The sequence below is a fragment of the Schistocerca gregaria genome, chromosome 2 (assembly GCF_023897955.1).
Source record: "Schistocerca gregaria isolate iqSchGreg1 chromosome 2, iqSchGreg1.2, whole genome shotgun sequence".
In the NCBI taxonomy this organism is placed as follows: Eukaryota; Metazoa; Arthropoda; class Insecta; order Orthoptera; family Acrididae; genus Schistocerca; species Schistocerca gregaria.
In genome coordinates this window covers 804,886,489-804,913,501 of record NC_064921.1, presented here as the reverse complement: position 1 = coordinate 804,913,501, position 27,013 = coordinate 804,886,489, and the positions used below count along the sequence as shown (strand labels likewise).

At 39.2% G+C, this 27,013-nt stretch overlaps 1 protein-coding gene across 1 annotated transcript in view; it reads left to right on the top strand.

Moving 5' to 3' along the window:
* Nucleotides 1–13,154, top strand: part of LOC126335088 (39S ribosomal protein L10, mitochondrial) — a 35,654-nt gene extending 22,500 nt beyond the window's left edge. The window contains exons 3-5 of the mRNA XM_049997986.1: nucleotides 5,497–5,607; nucleotides 6,441–6,639; nucleotides 12,760–13,154. Coding sequence (XP_049853943.1) covers nucleotides 5,497–5,607; nucleotides 6,441–6,639; nucleotides 12,760–12,968 — 519 coding nt within the window. The 3' untranslated portion in view covers nucleotides 12,969–13,154. The remainder of the gene's footprint in view (nucleotides 1–5,496; nucleotides 5,608–6,440; nucleotides 6,640–12,759) is intronic.
* The last annotated feature ends 13,859 nt before the right edge of the window (nucleotides 13,155–27,013 follow it).

Genomic DNA, 27,013 nt, shown 5'->3' with positions numbered 1-27,013 from the left:
GTGAAATTAGGAAAAGTGTGCCACACTACTGATAGGTGACTGAAATAAATTTAAAGTCTCTAATGAATTTTGCCCTGTTAGTTCAGTAGCTAATATTTAAAACTATTCTTTTTGCTATTTTATATAACAACATTTGTCACTTTTGGCAGTAAGTGTGTGTTCTTTCACACGAGGAAGGATCTACATGAATAATTTTCTGTTTCACTACATAGCATTCCATAATACATGCTGCTGTTCAGTTGAAGGATTGTTAAGTCTGTGCCAGTTTATTCTTGACTTATTTTTCTATATTCAGTTAATAAGCCATCATATGAGTATCTCTTTGTGTTATACCAACTCAGAGTAGAATTTTATCAACTGCTGGAAGCCCTGCTTATGCAGTGATAACTACCCACATTCATTTGTGTATATACTTTGTTGAAACTGCATTTTCCTATTCCACAGTATTTATATTGCATCATTGTTAAGTATATTATACTGCAGTACACTCACAAATGTTACACGAATAACTTACTTTTTTGTCATGTTAATTTCTTGCCCTTAAAAGTATTTTTTAATTACAATAAAACCTCAGTAATTTGATCCCTGGCAATCTGAGCATCCATTTAATCTGAGGTAGATGATAGATCAATACTGTGTTAAAAAAGAAGAAGAAGAAAAATCAAAAGAATATCACGAATAAAACTGAAAATACGCAGGGAGTGGGTGTGCTTAGTGGCCGAGATGAGCATGCATACATTGTTGTCGACCGTGTCTGCTTTAGCCACTATTATTGTTTTAACCTGTTGCCAGTCAGCCAGTGTCTGCTGATGCTCAATACAGTGTGTATTATTATCAGACCATGTTATGTATTTATTATTGTTCTTGCCATTTTTCACCAGTATCACTGCAGGCTCAGTAAAATAAAAGAGGAAATTTGTTTTGTTGGAGATGACAGTTTTATCATTGAAAAGTTTCAACAGTGGGTTGACTTTAAAAAAGATGGTGGCATATTGGGTGCATGTGAAGTAACAGTAGGTGACTGGAGACAAAATGGAGCCAAACTAGACCAGTGGAATTCTACCAAAGTATCTTGTTCTTCTACTTAAAAAAGTGTCAAAATTTGCTGAACGTAAAACTATGAAATCATGTAATTAAAGCTAGTGAAGTCCTTAATTTGTGGTTTACTCAACAGTGAGCTAAAGGAAGTCCAATAAGTGGCCTGATGATTCAGGAAAAGTAAAAGGTCTCTGAATTTGTGTCATTCAGTTTTTCCCAAATTCCTTGAATTAAAAAGGATTTACAATACTTCACTGAGAAAAATGGTGCACACACAGATTCCACTCACATTCAGAAAGAGTGCAATGCAAATACCAGTCCAGCCATTCTGATTTCGGTTCAATGCACTCAACTTGACTTTTTTAAGGTGCATTACTGCTTATTCTCTGTTTGTAATGACCTTGTTGCTAGTGGAATATTAAACACTCATTCTCCTTCCTTAATATTTGAACTTCTGAAGGTTCAAGAGCTGCACGTCTCTAGAGGTTAGGTAACTAAGACAAACCATCCAAAATGTGTCCAAAATGAGTAAGTAGACTAAAGTACAATTTTTTCCAAGCTTTAGCAAACAGTGTGGCAAACTTTGATACACCCGAGTAATTTTTAGGTGCCTATTTATGATTCAGACTTATTTTTAATGTTTCTGTGTCACTGGAAAAAGCCTTCAATGGGGATTTTAAAGACACAATGTGCATAAATTAGTAATTGTTCATAAGTGTTTATTATTACATGTGTCAAAAAACTTAGCGCAAGTAGTGATACATTGTGCAAAATTATTCTGGGCAGACAACGCTGCATATTGAATTTCGTCTGGTCTTAACACAGCACAGGCCTGTGTTATATGGCATTAAATGTCTTTGGGAGTTGGTAGTGTTCATTTGTAGACCTCTTATTTTAATTTTCCCAACAGACAAAAAAAAAAGTACAGGGTTGTTACATCTGGTGAGTGTGTAGGACACTTTGATTTTTTTTAAGCAACCGATCCGAAGATCCCCAAAGGTTCCATTAAAAAGGTCTGTAGTTACCTGGGACACCTGTCATGTTGATCACACATGGTTTGCCTTATATCAAGTTGGTTGTCTTTCAATAACTGTGGCAGCATATGTGTCAGAAACTGTAGATACTTGTGGTTGTTTAGTATCCCATCAATAAAACAGGGACTAATGATGTGATTCTTCAGAAGGCCACACCACATTTTTATGGTGAACTAAGGTCATTGTTTATCAGCCGATATGTATTTGTAACTGACCAGTAGGAAAGCTATACTGTGCTTCTGTTAAAAGATATTCCTCAGACAAGTGGTACAGTATCATATTCTAAGATACCTTCTCCTCAAAAATTTGGGACCAGAGAAGGAGGGAGATGGGTCTATAATTAGAGGTTATTATTCCCAATTTTGTAAATAGGTGTTTCCACTGTATTCTTGAATAATTCATGAAATACACCTTCACTCACTGTCTCATTGCAAAAGTATGTCAAGGGGAGGTGCCTCTAAGTCAGCACAAGAGTTTAGTGTTTTGGTGGAAATACCACGAAATACCATAACAACTGGCAGAGTTACTGTGTTTTAGTGATCAGATGATTTTTATGGGCTCTTTAGCACATGATTTGACAAAACTTTTGTGTGGTGCTGGAGAAAGCAGTACCTGTCTATTTAGTTTAACGGATCCACTTTCAATGGTTCATGTTTTGCCCTTATCATCATTTCCACCTTCTACAGTTTGCAGCCCCTGACTGGGTCTGTTTGTGTAACAAATCTCTCCATCTTTTACTGTCCTTCCACCATGTTTCTCTCTTCACTTTGTCCCAGTCTTCTCCTCTCTTTGGCACACATTCCTTCATTCCAATGCTCTCTCTCCTCCTTGGTCTGCTTCTTGGTCTCTTGTCTCCTGTTGTCATTTCATAGGCTGGCTTCTCACTGTCTCATCTATTTCCCTATGCATTCTGGTAAGTTCTAGTGTATTTCTTTGAAATTTCATAACACAAGCCTGTATCATGTCCACCTGCCTTCTCGTCAGTACCCACATTTCTGATTCATGCAGGAGTACTGTAGCATAATATTCTCGGTACAACATTTGCTTACTTTTTGACAGTATATCCTTGTTTCAGACCAGGCCTGTTAACACTCTGCAGCAAACAATGAACTCACCTTCCACCTTTCATTTATTTCCTTATCATTCCTCCTGCTGTCTTCTATTATGCTCCCCAGGTACTTGAAACTTCACACTTTCATTGGTACTTGTCATCTAATTCTTATTTTTGTTCCACTCTCCCCTTGTTCCTCATTGTCACCATCTCTTCACACTTCTTTGCATTAAATTTTGATCCATACTATGACACCACTTCCTCCCATATATTTAATCTTTGTTGTACCTCTCTTCCTCCACACCATTAAATTATCTACAAACAGTAACACTATAATATTTTCCTCTCCTGTTTGCGCTGTCGTTCCTATCATTATCTCATCTGTAAAACCATTAAAATTAGGAGATAATGCACTGCCTTACTTCAGTCCATTATTTTTGTTCAAACCAATCTATCTTTTTTCCTCGTACATTTCCTTTATCCTTTTCATATTAAGCCCTCAAATTCCACTTTTGTGAAGAATTTCCAAGATCTTGCTCCTTTTCACAATTTTGTATCTACATCTGCCTCCAAACTCCACAAGCCACCTGATGGTATGTGGCCGAGGGTACCTTGAGTACCCCTATCGGTTCTCCCTTCTATTCTAATCTCTCTGATAAAGGATCTTTCTTTCTATGTATTTGCAGCACATTACACTTGTCTACATTGAGATTCAATTGCCATTTCCTGCACCAAGCGTTAATTCGTTGCAGATCCTCCTGCATTTCAGTACAATTTTCCATTGTTACAACCTCTCGATGTACTACAGCATCGTTCATAAAAAGCCTCAGTGAACTTCCGATGTTATCCACAAGGTCATTTATATATATATTGTGAATAGCAACGGTTCTACGACACTCCCCTGCAGCACACCTGAAATCACTGTTACTTCAGAAGACTTCTCTCCATTGAGAATGACATGCTGCACTCTGTTATCTAGGAACTCTTCAATCCAGTCACACAATTAGTCTGATAGTCTATATGCTGTTACTTTGTTCATAAAATGACTGGGGGGAACTGTATTAAATGCCTTACGGACCTGGGAACCTGTGTCTATGGCCCTCTGAGTCTCATGGACGAATAGCGTGAGCTGGGTTTCACGCAATTGTCTCTTTCAAAACCCTTGCTGATTCATACAGAGTAGATTTCTAGTCTCCAGAAAAGTCATTATACTCTAACATAATACGTGTTCCAAAATTCTACAACTTATCGACGTTAGAGATATAAATCTATAGTTCTGCACATCTGTTCGATGTTTCTTCTTGAAAATGGGGATGAGCTGTGCCCTTTTCCAATCTTTTGGAATGCTATGCTCTTCTAGAGACCTACGGAACACGCATACTCTTTGTAAAATTGAACTGGTATCCCATCAGGTCCAGTGGCCTTTCCTCTTTTGAGCAATTTTAATTGTTTTTCTATCCCTCTGTCATCTATTTCGATGTATACCATTTTGTCATCTGTGCGACGGTCTTCCTCTGTGAAACAGCTTTGGAAAAAGACATTTAGTATTTTGGGCTTTAGTCTGTCATCCTCTGTTTCAGTACCATTTTGGTCACAGTGTGTATGGACATTTTGTTTTGATCCACCTACTGCTTTGACATAAAACCAAAATTTCTTAGGACTTTCTGCCAAGTCAGTACATAGAACTTTACTTCTCAGTGTTTATGAACACCATTACTAAATCATTACCATATTCATACTGACACTGTTGGAGCTGCCTTACATTTCAAATTAGATCCTCTACAGACTTTCCTGATTTAAACCCATATTGTTCCTCTCTGTCCTACTACCTTGTGTATGCTCTTTTCCAGAATCTTCTCAAATACCTCAGCAGTGTGGCAAACCAAAGTTACTCCATTAGAATTTTGACACAGTGCCCTGCAACCCTTCTTAAAAATTAGCACTAGGATTCCCTTTTTCCACTCAGCAGATGTCCTCTTCCGTACTGTTCTCATGACCCGATACAGCCACTGCTTTCCAACAATGCCAGCTTCTCTCACTAGCGCCATACTTACTTCATCCAGCCCAGTGATTTACCTCTTTTTATAGTCTTTATCACCTCTTCCACTTTTAGTAGGCAGTTATTTGAATTTAATATCTCCTATCTCACAGCTACAGTTACTAGGAAGTTGAATTTCACTTGCCTTACTGAGTTTATTTGTTTTATACTACTGTGGTCTCTCATGGCTAAGGCTATACCCTATCCCTGGTCTTGTGGGAACTTCTGGTACTAGCTATGGAATTATTGGTGGGAACTCAAATAGTAATGAAAATAACAGCAAACACTCAAAGCTACATATTTCAGATGTACAATAAATTATTCTTTTGTTTCAGGAAAACCCATATGAGCTGATAATTGCAAAAGAATGCTTGCATTGGTTTAACCAGTCAAAAATGGTTGCATTTTTTCATGCCAACCCAATAAAAGGTGAAGACCAGTTCAAAGTAAGTAATTGCCTCTTCATGTAGCTAAAATTTTCTGCACAACTATAACTGGAAAGATTTGGAATAAGGAAATGACTAGCATCACTATTGCTGCCATGGCCTTTAGTTTGAAGACAGGTTTGTTACAACTCACCATGCTACTCTGTTCTGTGCAAGTCTGTTCATTACTGGATAACTACTGCAACCTATGTCCTTTTGAATTTGCTGAACTAATTAGTTACTGAGTGCAAGAGCAGAAATGTTACTTCACATTTTCTGGGTTGGCTGGTACTATTTTTCATACAGTCTTAAAGAGTAACCTTAAATGAAGCTCTGATTCTCTATTTTCTCTGATAAAAGGCCATTTAGGACTGATCTGTTACTCAAACATTTTCACAATTTTTCTCAACCTAAAAACCTTTTCTTTTGGATGTAATAAACATAGAAATACCTGATACCTAATTATGCTTGTAAAGGTTTTCATGTTCAGTTTACTCATGAATGATAAAAATTTCACCCACCTTTATGTTTGTATTGAGACACATTCTTGTTGTCTGTAACTATAAGTCTGTAGGTAGAAGTGTTATTCTTTCAGTGTCAACCTAAAATAATCATCTATAATATGAATCATCTTGTAGGCAGAGCATTCAGTCCATGTGGCTGAGATGTATGGCACGGTATGGCATACAAATATTTTTTTTCCTAGATGTGATAAGACTCTTTTTGTTTTGTATTGTAGCTGTTAGTTTTAGATTGAAATTCAGTTCATTGTAAAGCCCTAAATGACCTCTGCCACTTTCTGGTATAGAATTTAATTTTCACTTGATTCACTAAAGACTTTTTTTTTTCCTCAGGCGAGAGTTATGTTCCATAAACACAACATGGCCATAAAGCAGTATGGGCCAAATGTAATCAAGTATGCTTTGGAAAATACAAAATATAGTGCAGTGTTGCCCCTATTTCAGTCAAGAACAGCAGTGGTATTCAGTCCAGAACTGCAACTGGCACAGCTTTTGAAAATTTCAAAGCGTATTCCTCAGCTGATCCTTATGAGTAAGTATTACATCTTTGAGACTTATGACCCTCAAAATCATTTCCAAGAACTGTGGTCCTTTGTATGAAGCTGAATATGAAAATATTACATAAAAAAAAACCCTTTTTGGTAATATTAAGCAAGTATGCATATATAATATAAATCTTATACCCAGGTTCCACATACATAAGTAGGTATCTTAATTGGTGTACCATTCTTTATAACATTTTAGAATATTATTGGCATTAAATGGTAAAACTGTGAAACTTTAGAAAATAAGAAATAAAGAACCGCATAAAGCGTGTAAAATGAGTGCAAGTCCATCATGAGCTCCACAGTTTTTGAAAATCCACTGAAGCTCTTCCCACTGGAATTCGTGCTCCTACCAAAAGAAAAACGCAAATGTGGAAGGGTACAAACATGAAGTATTAATTTTTTTATTTGCCAACTCTTTTTACATGGCATTGACATAGCTGTTTAAGAAACAAAAATTATCAATAACTTAACTACATTCTCAAGAATCCATCAAAGTATCTGAGTGTTCAGCACAAATGCTTTTTGTAATAACCAATAGAGAGGATGATTCAAAATCATCTTAGGTCCTTGTAGGCTCCTCACAATTAGCTTTGTGATAACGCCAGTGTGTGATATTAGTATTGAGATGATGTATGCAGACTTTAGTATCCCTATGGCTTTCACATGATGTGCCAGATTTGGCCATCTTCTTATTGCAGGCAGATTGCAAATTGTGGGTGTGGGCACAGCAGAGTCAGTTATAAAGGTGTTGTTAGTATTATACAGGGTTATTACAAATGATTGAAGCGATTTCACAGCTTTACAATAACTTTATTATTGGAGATATTTTCACAATGCTTTGCACACACATACAGAAACTCAAAAAGTTTTTTTAGGCATTCACAAATGTTCGATGTGTGCCCCTTTAGTGATTCGGCAGACATCAAGCTGATAATCAAGTTCCTCCCACAAGCGGTGCAGCATGTCCCCATCAATGAGTTCGAAAGCATCGTTGATGTGAGCTCGGAGTTCTGGCACGTTTCTTGGTAGAGGAGGTTTAAACACTGAATCTTTCACATAACCCCACAGAAAGAAATCGCATGGGGTTAAGTCAGGAGAGCGTGGAGGCCATGACATGAATTGCTGATCATGATCTCCACCATGACCGATCCATGGGTCTTCCAATCTCCTGTTTAAGAATTGCCGAAGTGCAGTGGAGCACCATCCTGTTGAAAGATGAAGTCGGCGCTGTCGGTCTTCCAGTTGTGGCATGAGCCAATTTTCCAGCATGTCCAGATACACGTGCCCTGTAAGTTTTTTTTTCACAGAAGGAAAAGGGGCCGTAAACTTTAAACCATGAGATTGCACAAAACACGTTAACTTTTGGTGAATTGCGAATTTGCTGCACGAATGCGTGAGGATTCTCTACCTGCACAGATTCACACATTGTGTCTGTTCACTTCACCATTAAAAAAAAAATGTTGCTTAATCACTGAAAACAAGTTTCACACTGAACACATGCTCTTCCATGAGCTGTTGCAACCGCGCCGAAAATTCAAAGCGTTTGACTTTGTCATCGGGTGTCAGGGCGTGTAGCAATTGTAAGCGGTAAAGCTTCTGCTTTAGAATTTTCCGTAAGATTTTCCAAACCATCGGCTGTGGTACGTTTAGCTCCCTGCTTGCTTTATTTGTCGATTTCCGCGGGCTACGCGTGAAACTTGCCCGCACGCGTTCAACAGTTTCTTCGCTCACTGCAGGCCGACCCGTTGATTCTCCCTTACAGAGGCATCCAGAAGCTTTAAACTGTGCATACCATCACCGAATAGAGTTAGCAGTTGGTGGATCTTTGTTGAACTTCGTTCTGAAGTGTCGTTGCACTGTTATGACAGACTGATGTGAGTGCATTTCAAGCACGACATACGCTTTCTCGGCTTCCTTCGCCATTTTGTCTCACTGCGCTCTCAAGCGCTCTGGTGGCAGAAACCTGGAGTGCGGCTTCAGCCGAACAAAACTTTATGAGTTTTTCTACGTACCTGTAGTGTGTCGTGACCATATGTCAAGGAATGAAGCTACAGTGAATTTATGAAATCGCTTCAATCATTTATAATAGCCCTGTAGTGTCCAACTTATTAATTTTGGCACAGGCACAACCAATGTAATGCGTAACTGTGCTTGAGGAATGACCATTTTTGTAACTTCGTATATTTATTTCCTGAGATGATTGGAGTGTATGTTGTTAATCCACATCTATTTCTGCATCCAAGCTCCATTCTGCTCGCATTTGGAGCGAGGGAAAAAAACGATGGTTACATGCTTCCACATGAGCCCTAACTTATCTTGCCTCTGAGGTCCTTATATGTCAGTGGCCGTAGGATTGTCACAAATACTGCTTCTTTAAAGTTTCTTCGTGAAAAGAATGTTTTCTTTCCTATAGGGATTCACATTTGAGTTCATAGAGCAGCTATGTAATGTGGTTAATTGAACCTACTGGAAAATACAGCAACATGCTTCTGAATTGCTTCAATTTCTTCCTTAATCTGACCTGGTGAAGATCCCAAACACTCAAGCAGTACTCAATATCAAATATGAATAAATAAAATAATTTACCATAAAATCGAAGACAACTATGAAGCCACAAGTAAACACAATTCAGTTGTTAGTGATCTTTGTCAGATATGAGTAGAGATGTGGCAACTAGTAAGATAACCATGCACCAAGTACTCTATAAACAGGGAAGGTGAATTGTCACAGTTAGAATTGGAGAAATGTTAAAAGTTTGATCATTCTTCCTATGCAGTAGCCAATGGCACTTAAATTATGAATTAGAGACAGCTGTGGTGTAGGTAAAAGATCACGCCTGACATTACAGCAAATGGAATACCTCAACGAGTTACGTGTCTTGGATGTCTTCGTAAGTTTTGAACTGTATGTGTGACAGTCAACACCAAGATGGGCAAGATTTACAGTATCAGCATATACAATTAATGGCCAGATTGTGGATGTATCAGACATTCTACATCAGTGAGCATTTCATGATCATTATGTCAGGGGTGCACAGTGAGTACAAAAAATTAGGGATAATGCCACATACAGAGTTGAACATTGTGGGAGATAATGTGTTGATAATTGGGATTGTCCTTGACTAGTGCGGACTGTAAAGTGGATAAACACAGGCTACAGTGCAGCAAATAACTAACCATTTCAATGCTTTGTAACAATTCGTGTACAACCATACCATCTGGAATCATTGAACAACCAGTGTACAGCTATACCTCGAACCATTGCCTTGCAGTGGAGCACAGAATCTAGCATTGGTAGAACAACAATGCAAATGGACGGTGTAAACATGGAAGGGCTAATGACTCACTGAAGTTGTTGGTACGAGTCAATTACAGGTACAAGCATGTTGCACAATACACCTTGCTTCCCAATAGGGTATCATTAAGGCAGGTGGTGGAAAGGTTCGTGGGAAGGGGATGATCACTTGTGACGAAATGGTCATCTGATATGTCTGTTCTGGGAAACAAAACATGAGCCTTCAGAATGAATTTTCACTATGCAGTGAAGTATGCGCTGATTTGAAACCTCCTGGCTGGTACAAGTCCCCATCTGCCCATGAAGTTTCAGTACAGGAACCTGTTGTCCAGTCATCTACATCAGTTTGTTTGGTCGTAACATTCTGCAGGGAACTCATACCTTCAGCAAGGCAGTGCATGTACTTATCACACCCAAACTGACTCAGGAGAGGTTTGATGATACTCATTCAACATTGGCGTGTCTCTCCAGCCCAGCAGGTCATCTGACCTCTCTCCTTTTCAGCACAACAGGGCACCATCCACAGTGATGTGAGCACTCCTGACCCAACTCTGACCATCCTCAATCCAAAAGGGTCCTCAATCCAAAAGTATTAAAAATGTGTGGTACCACATTTAAAAATACACTGAAACTCACATAAAAAATGTTTCAAGATTTTTTTTTAGTAATTGCAGCTCCAGATTAAAAAAATTAACACCATTGGTTCTGGGCTTCCTACAACATGATGTAATCTCCAGTTTGTGGTAGTTTATATCATAAAATTTCAAAGACTACTTTAACTTTTGACACTTCATTAAGCCGGCCGCGGTGGTCTCGTGGTTCTAGGCACTCAGTCCGGAACTGCGCGAATGCTACGGTCGCAGGTTCGAATCCAGCCTTGGGCATGGATGTGTGTGATGTCCTTAGGTTAGTTAGGTTTAAGCAGTTCTAAGTTTTCTAGGGGACTTATGACCACAGATGTTGAATCCTATAGTGCTCAGAGCCATTTGAACACTTCATTAACAATAGGAATTGTATGTGTGATGTACATCTACATCAGTACTCTGGAAACCACTATGAAGAACATGGCAGATGGAACTTCCAGTGTACCAGTTATTAGGTCTTCTTCCTGTGCATTCACATATGGAGCATGGGAAGAGTGACTATTTAAATACCTCTGTGCATTCCCGAGTTTATCATTTAAAGCTTGCTCGTGAAATGTTGTAAGTAGGTTGCTTGGGCTAACTTTTGTCTGTATACAAATGTTTGCCATTTCAGTTGCTTCAGCCGCTCTGGGACACTTTCTCATGGTTCAGACAAACTGCAACCATCTGTGCTGCCCTTCTCTGTTTACATTCAATGTCCCCTGTTAGTTCTATTTGGTTCAGTTCCCACACACTTGGGCAATATTCTAGGATGAGTCGCACAAGTGATATGTAAGCAGTCTTCTGTGTAGAGTGATTATATTTGCATAGTATCCTACCCATGAACCAATGAATAAGAAGCAGAATCACATCAAAGGAGATGATTCATACGGCGATGTATAACAAATGACATCACATCATTGTTACTGGTCTTACTTGTATATTCCTTGTGTCTGATACAATTGTGTTCATACTTGCTGTTCACATATTAATGATTAGTTGTTGGAAGCTATCAGGGCACTGTCTTTCTGCTGTTTGACACGAAGACAAAATGGCATTTATCAAGCGATGGCTTATTTGTGACAATGCACCAATGCTCTTTTTTTCCATTTCATTAAATGCTTATTCATCTCTGCTCCCTCAGTTATTTTACTTGGGACATGGGTCATGGATTTTAAAGTCTCTGCCTTCTGTTTGTTCCACAAGCTGTTCTGGTGGTCATCTAGTACCATTTGACATTGTTCAGAAATGATATTGATTGTTAGTTGGATATTGAAACCAGCAGTCATTTCAGTAGCAGCTTTGGATCAATAGAATGTAGAAAACATCCTCCTCTTATTATTACTGCATCAGACAAATGATTTTTATCAGGAAAGTAACATGAATTACCAGATAACAAATCAGTCATAGCTGCTGCCCTTGCTAAGACAAATTGTGTATCTTACACAGTACAGCCAGAGTGCAGAGTGGTTTTCCGCAAGTTAACCACAGTCACAGAGTTGTAAATTCCTTACCAGTATTGTTGGCATACACACTGTTCACTGCCAGTAAACTCTGCTGTAGAATTTTGAGGATAAGTTACACAAATAACTGTGTATTGTCAGTCCACTGGAAAAAACAATTTCACTGTTTCATAATGGGAACAAATATTCTTGATTAGCTCTGAGACTGCAAAGGATGAACTTCACACTAAATGATGTAGTGTGCTGGTCAGTTTTTGAGCAGAGCTTCTGACAGTCTTCAATTATGTGATAGTAATTCTGCTGCAGGTTGAGAGACTACAATAGCATACTGTTGCTTTTCTAACGGTGCAGTGGTAATGATATATTACTTTCAATAGAATCATTACCACTAGTAAATATATATGATTATCTCATTTGATCTAAGGAAATCATGAGTTTTAAGTGGTGATGGGCCCATTATTCACATGAAAATCGGTGAGACTTTACTCGAGTAAGTGAGAATTTGTTTTTGTGAAGTGTGTTGTAGATACGATATAGGCTGTGTCAGGTTTTACACATTTCATTGCCTTATATATGTTAAATTAATGAGTATAGATGTCTTGGAAGAAGTGACAGACACAAAGGTAACATAGTTATAAATTATGTGAAACATTACCCACTTTGCTTTATCTTGTTTTGGCTTTAAAGCCTGTTTATGTACATTAATTATATGATTATTTTACAGCTTGCATTGCTGAAGATCGCCTTCTGAGTAGAAATGAAATTGTTATGTACAGTAATTTGCCAGATTTGACAACGGCTCGAGCTGGCCTTGTTGCGACACTGAATTCTGCTGTAAGCCAAGTCTTGAGTAACATCACACACCACCAAAGAACACTCGTCAGCCACTTGCAGAAACATGCAGAACTGCTCCAGAAACCAGAGGAAACCTGAGAAAGTTATGTAGATTATTTGGACTGTAACTGCAGCTCATTCATTAAGCTGGCCTTTGTATGGCTGATCCATGTCAGTGAGTTATTTTTGAGTTGTGAAAGAAGAGAAATTTTGTTAAACACAGTTGTAAGATGTAGTGTATATATGATCTATCAAAACAATGACACTGTGTATTACACCTTTAAACTCTGTTGTGTAACTGTGTTATTTTCTGTGTTAATAGTTTGTTACAGCAAATTTCTTTTGGTGCAGCATCAGCTTTAATCTGTCAGGAAGTTTCATATCAGTGCACGGAGTGCTGCAGAGTGAAAATTTCATTCTGGAAAGATCTTAAAAGCTTGGAAAATAATCTCCTAGACTATTTTTTTATTTCTTTTGAAAGGGTGACTTCATTACTCTCTTAAAATCACATTAAACAGGTAATCCATATATCATAAGTTGATGTTGCAAAATGTACACTATGAATAGACTGCAAGGCCAATCAGATGTACATTTTCATATCTGTGCATTTAAATTTTGTAGCCAACCTTTGTCATTCCTCGTAGACATCAAAATACACTTTACCTGTTTTCATAGCAGTACAGAGGCAGACACTAGTTCACGAAATACATTATTTTATTGGTACCAAACTAGATTGACAACTCATTTCATCTGTTTAATATTTTCATTATCATTTAGTCATCTGAATCAGATGTCAGTCTGGTTGGAGTCAAAAGAGCACACACAAGTAGGACTATCAATTCCACTTGCGTCTTCTTGTTACAGAGCCAGCAACCAGCAGCATGCTTGAAATAGCTATGTAACTTCCTGTACACCATTAGAAGTTGAGGCTGAAAAGGTTTGAAAACTGGTTCATGGAATGAATAACTATTTCAAAAAAGTGACTTATTGCAATTTTATGTATTTACATGAAACTAGCAATCCACAGGTTGTAGCATTGAATGTTAAATCCTGTAACTCCTTTGCCAGGTTAGAGAATTTTAAAAAAATGGATAGGTTGAAGCTAACTTGATGAATTCTGTATGGCCACCATTGGCCACACCTAACACCAAGTGCCTGGCCTGGCAGTGAAACATCCATCATGAAGACTGGCAGTCAGTGTGTTACTTCAGAACTGTTACAAAAATAAGTATTGTGTAAGCGACAGGTTCAATTATTTAATGCTAAATCTAACAACTCCAAATATTAAAGTATTAAATGTTTGTAGCCATGTATAGCAGCCATACATATGAATAAAATATGCGCATGTAAATCATCGTCAAATTAAACAGGTCATTACATGGCACGTGCTGGTAACACTCAGGTTGTGTCTGGTATTTATACAAGAAACTAATGCCACCAGAGGCACTTCAGCTAGAGCGCATACTAAACCAGTGTCGCCAATGTGATGATTAAATTGTGGCTTGCAGAGCCTTTAGTTAATTTTTTTTTAATTGTTTGCCATGACGAAACGAGCAGCTGACAATAAAACGTATACTGATGTGAGATTATATTCATACTTAAAATACCATAAAAAGTACAAATACTAATATAATAAAGCCACTAGCCTGACTAGGTAAACAATACAACTTATATAAAAGCTAGTATAAAAAGCATAACAACAAAATAAAATATCTAAAAAATCTTCCAGCCTGACAGATCAGTTACCATAAACTTAATTTTAGTACAGTTAATAAAGTAGTAACTATACATTATAAAGTCAAAAATCAGTAGTTGATATTATATCCAGTGTGTGGTTTCAGTGGCGACATGTCGTGGTATCCTTGTTTTCCTGTGGTGAAGCTTATGGAGGAAGGCCCAGTCTCCTCGTCAGCAGCGGCCAGCGCACGCCAATCCACTTGGAGTGCTCTATGCTACTCAAACTAATACGCCTCTGAATGTATCAAAATTTAGATTGAACTCATTCTGTTCATTCAGCAGTAATTCCGGTTGTTGTTTCCTGTGTACATAAATCTCCAATTCAAGTAAGTCCAGTAACTGTCCCTTTGGTGTTGTATGCAACACTTTAATATTATTGTCTATGCTTCCTACTGAATGTCTTTCTCTGTCTAAATGTGTACTGAAAGCGCTCTTGTTCTTATTACATGTATGTTCTCTAAAACAAGTCTGGAAATTCCTTCTTGTCCGATCAATATAAAAAATGACACAATCTTGGCAGCTGATCTTATAAACACCAGACCCCACATATTTATCGCCGTCATTGTCAACTTTATGCCATAGCTTACAACCAATTGTACCTTCAATTGAAACCCAATTTTTATTTTTGTTTTTCTGAAAGTCTGCACAATTCTGTCGGATAACGCACCAGTGTACGTCATAGCAACAAACTTCTTGCTCTCTGGTTCTATTGACCCCTTCCTGTCACATATTTTTTATTTTAGTTTGTAATAAAGTTTTATTACATCACACTCTTTATATCCATTTGTCTTAGCTACTTGTCTAATCACGCTTAATTCTTCCACCTCGTCATTGGGAGTAAGTGGCAGCTTTAGCATCCTGTTGATCATAGCCCTGAAGTATGCCCATTTATGCTTCCTGGGGTGACAGGATTTCGCATTTATAATAGTGTCAGTGGTTGTTGCCTTTCTAAATATGCTAATCTTATGTCTTCCATCTCTTTTAGTTAACCAAATATCCAAAAAACTTATACTTCCTTATTCAAATTCCATTGTGTATTTAATTTTTTCATGCATCCCACCTATTCTTTCCGTTATCTTGCGTATATCACTTTCGTCACCTCTGTACGGTAGTATGACATCATCTACATATCGTCTGTAAGAGACAATTTTTTCGCAGATGTCAGGATTTATTTCAAAAACTTATTTTCTAGCTCATTTACAAATATCTTAGATAAAGACCAGACACACTGATGCCCATTGTGAGTCTGTCCTGATAAAAAATCTTGTTGTTAAATTTAAAATTATTTAGTGGTAACACAAGTTCTAAAACTTTCAAAAGTTCTACTATTTCTCCTTGACTAATCTTCTTCTATGTTAGCAAGTTCTTCCTTATAAATTCCAACATATCATTTATTGGGATGTTGGTATATAAGTTAACAGTGTCAAAAGAAGCCCATGTAGCTCCAGCTGGGATTGGTGCATCATTAATCTCATTCGAAAATTCATAACTATTCCTGACATTAAATGATTTTCTGTAAGTATATGCTGCTCACAGTTTCTTGTCACACTCCCGGTTCAATTTGTAATTAGGACATGACATATTATTAACAATCGGCTGAATCAGTTCCCCTTTCTTGTATACTTTAATTTGCGAACGAAGCACAGGAATGGACAGATTCATCATTTTTAATCTGCGTTTCTCTTTTGCATCTGGGAACATAAATATACTTTTGTCAATTTCTTTCCTTACTATCTGCAAGAAACTTCTCGGTTTTATGAATGTAATGGCAATCATAAATGTGTTGTTAAATATATTGAGAAATAGTGAAGTGTTGTGACAGGAAGAACACGACTTCCGGCAGGTGACTATAGCATTAATAACACAAAATCAGGCAGGGCTAATGATGGAGTATGCCTAATGATGTACAAGAAAATATGAATGTCAGTAAGCTAGTGAACACATTATTGTAGCAAAGCCATTTAAATAAACCCAACACACCAAAGAAGTAAAAGTTTATATGCCCACTACCTCCACTGATGATGAAGAAATAGAATAATTTCTTTTATCTTGTCACACCCTTTTTTCACATACTTTACGAGACAGAAATTTGTTTGTGGCAGAAGAGTACGAAAAGAACGAGAAAGAAAAACGTTAGGTGAATATGGACTGGGGGGGAAATGAATAAAAGGAAGGCAGTGCCAAAATTTCCCACAGAACATAATTTAATTGTGTGTAACACATGGCTTAAGAGAAAGATGGTTGTATTCATGGGAGAGACTTGCAGACACCAGAAGGTTTCAGATAGATGATGTAATGGTAATACAGAGATTTGCAAACCAAGTTTTAAAGTGCAAAACATTTCCAGCTGCAGGTATGGTTTCTGACCATAATGTATTGGTTGTGAACTGAAGAAATTGTAAGAAGTTAGGAAATTAAAAAGCTGAGACTTGCATAAATTGAAAGAACCATAGGTTGTTGAGAGTTTCAAAGGGAGTATTAAGCAACAACTGACAAATGTGGAAAAGGGATATAATAGAAGATGAGTGGAAAGCTTTGAGGTTGAAATAGTGAAGGAATTAGAGAATTAAGTAGCCAAAAGAATTGATAAAAGGACAAATATACAAAAACGGAGCCCGAAAAGAAGAATATAGACCTTTAAAAATGAGACTGATAAAAGTGCAAATATGCAAAGCAGGAATTGCTACAGGAGAAATGCCAGGGAATAGAATCATGCGTGAGTATGGGAGACATCAATGTTGCATATAGAGAAATTAAAGAGCGCTTTGGATAAGAAAGTTAGCAGTATGAACATTAGCTCTGATTGCAAACTAGAATGACACAATGAAGGGAAAGCTGAAAGTTGGTCGGAATTGATATCCTTGAGAGAGCCGTCTACAATAACAATTATTCTTCTAGGCATGTGACATCTATCAGGCAGACAGAATAACCCCAAACTTCAAGAAGAATACAGTAATTCTTTTTGCAATGAAGGTAGATACTGATAGGTGAAAATATTACTGAAACATCAGCCTAATGACTCACAGTTGCAAGCTACTGACAAATAACTTGAAAAATTAATTAAAAAAACTTCAGGGAAGACCAGTTTGCTTTCTGGATATACATGGTAATACGCACATTTCAACTAAACTTTTTATTATTTACACTCGAACACACTCTTTAAAATTCTGAAGGTAACAGGAATAAAATACATGGAGAGAAAGGTTACATACAACTTGTACAGAAACTAGACTGTAATTTTAAGAGTCAAAGGGAAACAGTAGTTATTCAATCTTTATACTGAGAAAACAAAAAAAAAGGAAAAATTTGGGAAGGGAACTGAAGATTAGGGAGAAAATATAACACTTGAGGTTGTCGGTAACGTTGTAATTGTGTGAAAGACAGCAAAGGACTTCAAAGAACAGTTGCCGGAGTGTACGGTATCCTGCAAAAAGTTATAAGGTGAACATCAATAAACAGAGGATGACATGCGTAAAGCTGAAATACTGAACACCTTTTTCCAAAGCTATTTCACAGAGGAAGACCGCACTGCAGTTCCTTCTCTAAATCTTCGCATGAACGAAAAAATGGCCGACATCGAAATAAGTGTCCAAGGAGTAGAAAAGCAACTGAAATCACTCAACAGAGGAAAGTCCACTGGACGTGATGGGATACCAGTTCGATTCTACACAGAGTATGCGAAAGAACTTGCCCCCTTCTAACAGCTGTGTACCGAAAGTCTCTAGAGGAACGAAAGATTCCAAATGATTGGAAAAGAGCGCAGGTAGGTCCAGTTTTCAAGAAGGGTTGTCGAGCGGATGCGCAAAACTGTAGGCCTATATCTCTGACATCGATCTGTTGTAGAATTTTAGAACATGTTTTTTGCTCGTGTATCATGTCATTTCTGGAAACCCAGAATCTACTCTGTAGGAATCAATATGGATTCCGGAAACAGCAATCGTGTGAGACCCAACTCGGTTTATTTGTTCATGAGACCCAGAAAATATTAGATACAGGTTCCTAGGTAGATGCCATTTTCCTTGACTTCTGCAACGCGCGTTTGATACAGTTCCACACTGTCGCCTGATAGACAAAGTAAGAGACTACGGAATATCAGACCAGCTGTGTGGCTGGATTGCAGAGTTTTTAGCAAACAGAACACAGCATGTTGTTTTCAATGGAGAGACATCTACAGACGTTAGTGTAACCTCTGGCGTGCCACAGGGGAGTGTTATGGGACCATTGCTTTTCACAATATATATAAATGACCTAGTAGATAGTGTCGGAAGTTCCATGCAGCTTTTCACGGATGATGCTGTAGTATTCAGCGAAGTTGCAGTATTAGAAAATTGCAGTGAAATGCAGGAAGATCTGCAGCTGATAGGCACTTGGTGCAGGGAGTGGCAATTGACCCTTAACACAGACAAATGTAATGTATTGTGAATACATAGAAAGAAGGATCCTTTATTGTATGATTATATGATAGCGGAACAAACACTGGTAGCAGTTACTTCTGTGAAATATCTGGGAGTATGCGTGCGGACCGATTTGAAGAGGAATGATAATATGAAATTAATTGTTGGTAAGGCAGGTGCCAGGTTGAGACTCATTGGGAGAGTCCTTAGAAAATGTAGTCCATCAACAAAGGAGGTGGCTTACAAAACACTCGTTCGACCTATACTTGAGTATTGCTCATCAGTGTGGGATCCGTACCAGGTCGGGTTGACGGAGGATATAGAGAAGATCCAAAGAAGAGCGGCATGTTTGGTCACAGGGTTATTTGGTAAGCATGATAGCGTTACGAAGATATTTAGCAAACTCAAGTGGCATACTCTGCAAGAGAGGTGCTCTGCATCGCAGTGTAGCTTGCTGTCCAGGTTTCGAGAGGGTGCGTTTCTGGATGAGGTATCAAATATATTGCTTTCCCCTACTTATACCTCCCGAGGAGATCACGAATGTAAAATTAGAGAGATTCGAGCATGCCCAGAGGCTTTCTGGCAGTCGTTCTTCCCATGAACCATACACGACTGGAACAGGAAAGGGAGGTAACGACAGTGGCACGTAAAGTGCCCTCCGCCACGCACCGTTGGGTGGCTTGCGGAGTATAAATGTAGATGTAGAGTAATGGAATGCAAGCAAATCATGTGATGCTAAGGGCATCAAATTAGGGAATAAGAGACTGAAAGTAAACTACTTTTGCTATTTGGGCAGAAAAATAAATGATGGTTGCAGAAGTAGGTATGGTGTAAAATGCATAGTGGTAATAGGGAGATAGACATGTCTTGAAAACAGAAATCTGTTACCATCAATTACAAATGTAAATGATAGAAAGTCTTTTCTGTAGAAGATATCTGTCTTGACTGTGTCAATCACGTCACAGTTCAAAATCTGGGAGGGGGGACCAGAAGCTTCTGGAATGCTGGTACTACAGGATAATCTGAAGATTACATGGGTAAGATGAGAAATTAATGAAGTAGTATCTGCTGAAATTGGGGAGAAAATAAATTTATGGCATAATCAAAAGAAGTGACTGATAGAACACTTCAGTGGGGCATCATGGAGAGGGAAAGGGAGAGGGTTTGACTAAACTTACAACAATGTAGGAAAAGACGTATTGCTACTTACTGTTAAGAGTATACATCCTGCTCCAGTCAGGCACAATTAAGACACACATATATACAGGGTGTTTTGGGAGGAAAGATCAATATTTTAAACAGTGATAGTATAAGTAATTCTGAACAAAAAATGTTATATGAACATAGGTCCGCAAATGCTTCATTAAGGAGGTATGGGCATTGAAAGGAGCTTTAACTCTGCAAAACTGATGTACACAAAATGAATGTATATGCAATACAACTGGACCATAACGTGATTTTCTTGCAAACAATGCACGGGTACATGCCCTGTTTACACTATGCAACCTACGACGTATTATGGTCATGTGACGTATGTAGTATAATAACCTGTTGTTTGTGCAGTTGTGCTGTGTAAGCTGCATTGTGTAGTGTACTGGCAACGGATCGGTTAGCTATGTAGTGTATGGTGTTAACTGTGTTTGTACAAGCCCTGCTAACAATGCCACACGTCTACAGTAATGAGGAATATGCAGATATGGTGTATGTTTATGGCTTCTGCAAAGGTAGTGCTACCATTGCAAGAGAAGAATACCATAGGCACTTTCCAAATCGATAATTACCTGATTGTATGGTGTTTACCAAAGTGTTTATCACTTTGCGTGCAACAGGCTCTCTCTCTTCCAAGTAGACATTTATTGTCCAAGCGTGCACGTCGACAAACTTTGCAAGAACAGGAAGAAATTATCACAAGTGTTGAGTGAAGTCCCAGTACAATCATACGAAGAATGTCCCTGCACATGAATGTCCCACAGACACGTGTATGGGAAACATTATATGCGGAAAATCGATATCCATTTCACATACATCGTGTCCAAAATCTCCACGTTGGTGACAATGCCCAACAACTTTATTTCTGTAACTGGGTAATTGAGAATAGTCATCTTCCATACATATTCACTGACGATGCCGTTTTCATGATATGAAATAAACAACACACGCAATAAACATCAATCGTCACAGGGAAATACACAAGCTTCAATATATAGCAATTTCCAAGTTCGTTTTGCCGTAAATGTTTGGTGCGGCATGATCGGTAACCTTTTGATAGGTCCATTTATTATCAATTTTAAGGGAGAGAGGTACCTGCATTTTTTGGAAAATTCATTTGTGGAACTATTGGAAGACATTCCTTTAGCCAAGCGAACTGGAATGTACTTTCAACATGATGGTGCCACTCCACATGTACCTTACGTGTGAGGGACCATCTCAACCCCACCTACCCTAATCACTGGATTGGACATTGCGGTGCTATTAACCGGCGTCCTAGATCACCTGACTTTACACCTTTAGATTTCTGCTTATGAGGTTGGATGAAATCATAGGTGCACAAAGTGAATGTAAATACAGGGTGTTTCAAAAATGACCGGTATATTTGAAACGGCAATACAAACTAAAGGAGCAGCGATAGAAATACACCGTTTGTTGCAATATGCTTGGGACAACAGTACATTTTCAGGCAGACAAACTTTCGAAATTGCAGTAGTTACAATTGTCAACAACAGATGGCGCTGCGGTCTGGGAAACTCTATAGTACGATATTTTCCACATATCCACCAAGCGTAGCAATAATATGGCGTAGTCTCTGAATGAAATTACCCGAAACCTTTGACAACGTGTCTGGCGGAATGGCTTCACATGCAGATGAGATGTACTGCTTCAGCTGTTCAATTGTTTCTGGATTCTGGCGGTACACCTGGTCTTTCAAGTGTCCCCACAGAAAGAAGTCACAGGGATTCATGTTTGGCGAATAGGGAGGCCAATCCACGCCCAAAGCAATCACACGATCATCGAAATATTCATTCAGGAAATTAAAGACGTCGGCTGTGCGATGTGGCCGGGCAACATCTTGCATAAACCACGAGATGTTCGCAGTGTCGTCTAAGGCAGTTTGTACCGCCACAAATTCACGAAGAATGTCCAGATAGCGTGATGCAGTAATCGTTTCGGATCTGAAAAATGGGCCAATGATTCCTTCGGAAGAAATGGCGGCCCAAACCAGTACTTTTTGAGGATGCAGGGACGATGGGACTGCAACATGGGGCTTTTTGGTTCCCCATATGCGCCAGTTCTGTTTATTGACGAAGCCGTCCAGGTAAAAATAAGCTTCGTCAGTAAACCAAATGCTGCCCACATGCATATCGCCGTCATCAATCCTGTGCACTATATCATTAGCGAATGTCTCTCGTGCAGCAATGGTAGCGGCGCTGAGGGGTTGCCGCGTTTGAAATTTGTATGGATAGAGGTGTAAACTCTGGCGCATGAGACGATACGTGGACGTTGGCGTCATTTGGACCGCAGCTGCAACACGGCGAACGGAAACCCGAGGCCGCTGTTGGATCACCTGCTGCACTAGCTGCGCATTGCCCTCTGTGGTTGCCGTACGCGGTCGCCCTACCTTTCCAGCACGTTCATCCGTCACGTTCCCAGTCCGTTGAAATTTTTCAATCAGATCCTTTATTGTATCGCTTTTCGGTCCTTTGGTTACATTAAACCTCCATTGAAAACTTCATCTTGTTGCAACAACACTGTGTTCTAGGCGGTGGAATTCCAACACCAGAAAAATCCTCTGTTCTAAGGAATAAACCATGTTGTCCACAGCACACTTGCACGTTGTGAACAGCACACGCCTACAGCAGAAAGACGACGTACAGAATGGCGCACCCACAGACTGCGTTGTCTTCTATATCTTTCACATCACTTGCAGCACCATCTGTTGTTGAAAATTGTAATTACTGTAATTTCGAAAGTTTGTCCGCCTGAAAATGTACTGTTGTCCCAAGCATATTGCAACAAACGGTGTATTTCTATCGCTGCTCGTTTAGTTTTTATTGCCGTTTCAAATATACCGGTCATTTTTGAAACACCCTGCACATGAGAGGATCTGCTTCGGCGCATCATGGATGCTGTTGAATTGATTAAGAACCAACAACAGGCAATTGAACAATTTCAAGCCACACATCATCTTATCGTTAGAGTGCAAATGTGCATTGACATTCATAGTGGGATGTTTGAACCTGCTCTATAAACTGTACAAGTGTTGGCCATAGCCTTCATCAGTAAACACACACACACACACACACAATCGACTGCGAACTGCAGCATCTTGAGCTGGAATGCCTTCCTAGCTGGAGTTGTGGTCATTACATATTTTATATCAGTCAACAGATTTTGTGTAATGCTTGGTTTAATTTTGTTTTCAATGAAATGGCATGCTATTCAGTAGTGCACTTCTAACATGTTTTGAAAGGTACTTTAAGAAAAGGGTTCATACCAGGGTTGGAAAAAAAATATGGAAACACTGAGAAGTTCATGCTTGTACATAAATGCAGATGCTAGCCAAGCCTACAGATTGCTCTGTTGTAGGAGAGTGTGCTAAAAAGTAATCTCTCAGATTTTTTTGTGAAAATGCTTTAAAGTTTTTTAAAGAAAAGTAATTTTATCAACATTCAACTTTTTTTTTCTTAATGTCTTCAGATTTGCAGCCGCTAGATGACCCCAAATTGTAGCATGTGTGGCAGTGTGTAACATAACATGTCAGTGCTTGAGAAACAGTGTGCTGTAAACAAGTTTTGAATCTCTAAGAGATCTCACACAAGGAGCAACCTCACATTCAACTTGATAATGCCAGACCACACAGGAGCACTGCGAAATCTGCAGCAACCCGATACCTTGCGTTCACACTGATCGATTTTCCTCCATACCTGATTTGCACGTTTCAAAAATTAAAGAGCCGCTTAAATCAGTTCACTTTGATGGTGGTGATGTGGTTGTGGCTTCGTCAACACAAACACTACAGTGACAGCATCAACAAACTGGTCTCTCATTGGGAGAAATGTGTTCACTGGCTGGGTAATTATGTTGAGAAATAAATATGTAGACATGAAAAATAAAGATTTAGAATGTTACTAACACTTGTTTTATTTAATAAGCTCTAAGAGCTTTCATATAAAAAAAATTTTGAGATATAAATTTTCAGCACGGGCTCATATTTTACTATGAATGGCACCTGTGCAATATACTCAGCACGTGGCAAGTGTCAGTCGTGATCAGAACAGTGGTCTCGGTAGTTGTGGATGTGTTGTCGGGACTAAGTGAATTCGAACAAGGGAAAACTGTTGTTCATATGGCGAGTGCTTCCATAAGCAAGGTAGCCATAGTGTTTCACATTTAAAGATCTGCCATATCAAAGTTTTATACTGCATAAAATGTAAACTGAAAAGTATCATCTAAGGCACAATAGACGAAAGTTTGTGTTGAGTGATCAGGATAGTCGGTTATTGAGAGGATTTTGATGATAAATAGGAGGGCAGCTTCAAGTCACCGCAGAACAGAATCTCGCAGTTGTAAACCCTGTCACACCAAAACAACACGAAGGGAGCTCTGTAAGCTAGGAATTGCAGGGTGAGCTGGTATTCCAAACCCACACATCAGTGATGCATATGCCCATAACAGGAAAATGTGGTGCCAAAGCCCTAAAAGCCTGATCTGCAGAGCAGTGGAAGAAAGTCATTTGGTCAGGTGGTTCTCGTTTCATACAGTTTCAACTTTTAGCCGAGTTTACATTCCAAGACAAACTGGCAGGGTTTGGTGATTTGGTCAGCTGTATCATGGTATTCCATTGGCCCCATGGTCTCTCCGAAACGTCACATTACTGCCAAGGATTATATGACCATTTTGGATGATCATGTCCATCCCATGGTACAATGTTTGTTCCCCAGTGGTGATGCTGTGTTCCGAGATGAGAGGGCCCCTGTTCACACAGCTTGTCATCCAGGACTGGCTCTGTGAGCATAAGGATGAACCGTTGCATATTCCCTGGCCACAAGACTCACCAGACCTCAGTATTATTCATCCTCTGTGTTCTATGTAATCACTATCCACCATCATTACCTAACATGCCACTAATTTGCAGACAGAGTAGTATAAAATAGTGAAAAACGTACAGTACAGGAATGTATTAATTCTAAGATGACTGGGATCTGTTTTAAATGCTAAAAGTTTTTGTGCATCATATTAGGTGTGGTAAAATGTGTCGTTTTTGGGGTGTCCATATTTTTGTCCGATCCTGTATATAAACTATGCAGATACAGTGGAAGAAGTATTTAGTGGATGTAAGAAAGGAGTTGAAGCAGCGTTAGAGATAGGTAATTGTCCTGGTAGATTATGAGTGGATGGAAGGATTGCAGATTGAGTGTGAAAGAAGATTGGAAATGGATGAAACAAAGTTTGAGGTATAGTTTTGGCTGGCTAAGGTCTTTCTAGTGGGAGGTGTACAAATGTCTGTCCACGATTCGCTCTGGAACATAGCTTGCATTAAATTGTTACTGAGTAGTAAGGGGCAGATATGACAGTATAGTACGTTCTTTGCTTGGATGACGTGGTTATGTACGAACAAGGTGGTGAGGGTTAGGTAGTAGAAGGAATTGGGAATTGTGGCCTTTTTGATAGAATGCTTGGCAACACAAGATAATTTTTAGGTAAGGCTATTGGAAGGGAATCCAAGGACCACACAAGGTTTGAAGAGAAAAAAAATAGTTTTTCTGAACGAACTGAAGTGGTAGGATGGCATGGTCAGAGACAAATTCATTGGAGAAAAAACAATAACTGAAATCTGTTACTTGAACAATAACAATCCCCTTAAAAATGAGAGATCAGTTAGAGAATATGCTAAATTTGAAGTAAAAGAAGTCAGGATAGTTGCTTCTCTCCATAGACTGGAGATAGCGAGTGGCAGAAAGGCACAACTAAAAGACTGTCGGAAAGTTACCTTTCTACCAGCATGGTACACACACACACACACACACACACACACACACACACACACACGACCAAAGTCTCTGGCAGCCAGAGCCAGACTGTGAGCAGTAGCACATTATGCAAGAGGCAATGTTAGGGGTAAGGAGGAGGCTGGGGTGGGGAGAAGGAGGGATAGCAGGGTAGGTAGGGGTGGTGCATGATAAAAGTGCTGCTGGGAGCCTGCAGGGATGCGAGGGGGGGGGGGGGGGGGATGGGAACAGGGAAGGGGCAAGGCTGGACAAGAGCAATGACTAATGAAGGTTGAGGCCAGGAGGGTTACAGGAATGTAGGATATATGCAGGGAGTTCCCAAAGAAAGCTGTTGATCGTGGGAAGGATCCAAATGTCATAGGCTGTGAAGTAGCCATTGAAATAAAGGACACTGGGCAGCGTGCTCAGCAACATGAGCTCCAGTTGTTTCTTGTCCACAGTTTGTCTTTGTGGCAGGACTGGAGTAGGCGGTGGTGGGAGGATGTATCTTGGGAGGTCTTGTATCTAGTTCTATTACAGGGACATGAGCCATGAGGCAAGGGATTGGGAGCAGGGGTTGTCTAGGGATGGACGAGGATACTGAGTAAGTGCAACAGGCATGGAATAACATTAAGGGAAGGATAGTGGGTAGGACATTCATTTCAGTACACGCCGAGAGGTAGTCAAAACCCAGACAGAGAATGTAAATCAGTTACTCCAGTCGTGAGTGGTAATGGGAAATGCTCCTCTGTGGCTGGAACGGTGAGGCTTTGAGAGGTGTTGGGTAACTGGAAATATAAGGCAAGATTGGTAAGGTAATTGCAATTCCATAAAGGCTTCAGTGAGACCTTTGGTGTAATTCGAGAGGGACTGCTCCTCACTACAGATTACAATGGCCATAGGTGGCTAGGGCTGAATGGAAGTTTCTTCTTGGTATGAATGGATGGCAGCTGTCAAAGTGGAGGGGTATTGCTGGTGATTGGGAAGTCTGATATAAACAGAGAGAATGATGTAGCCATCTTTGTGG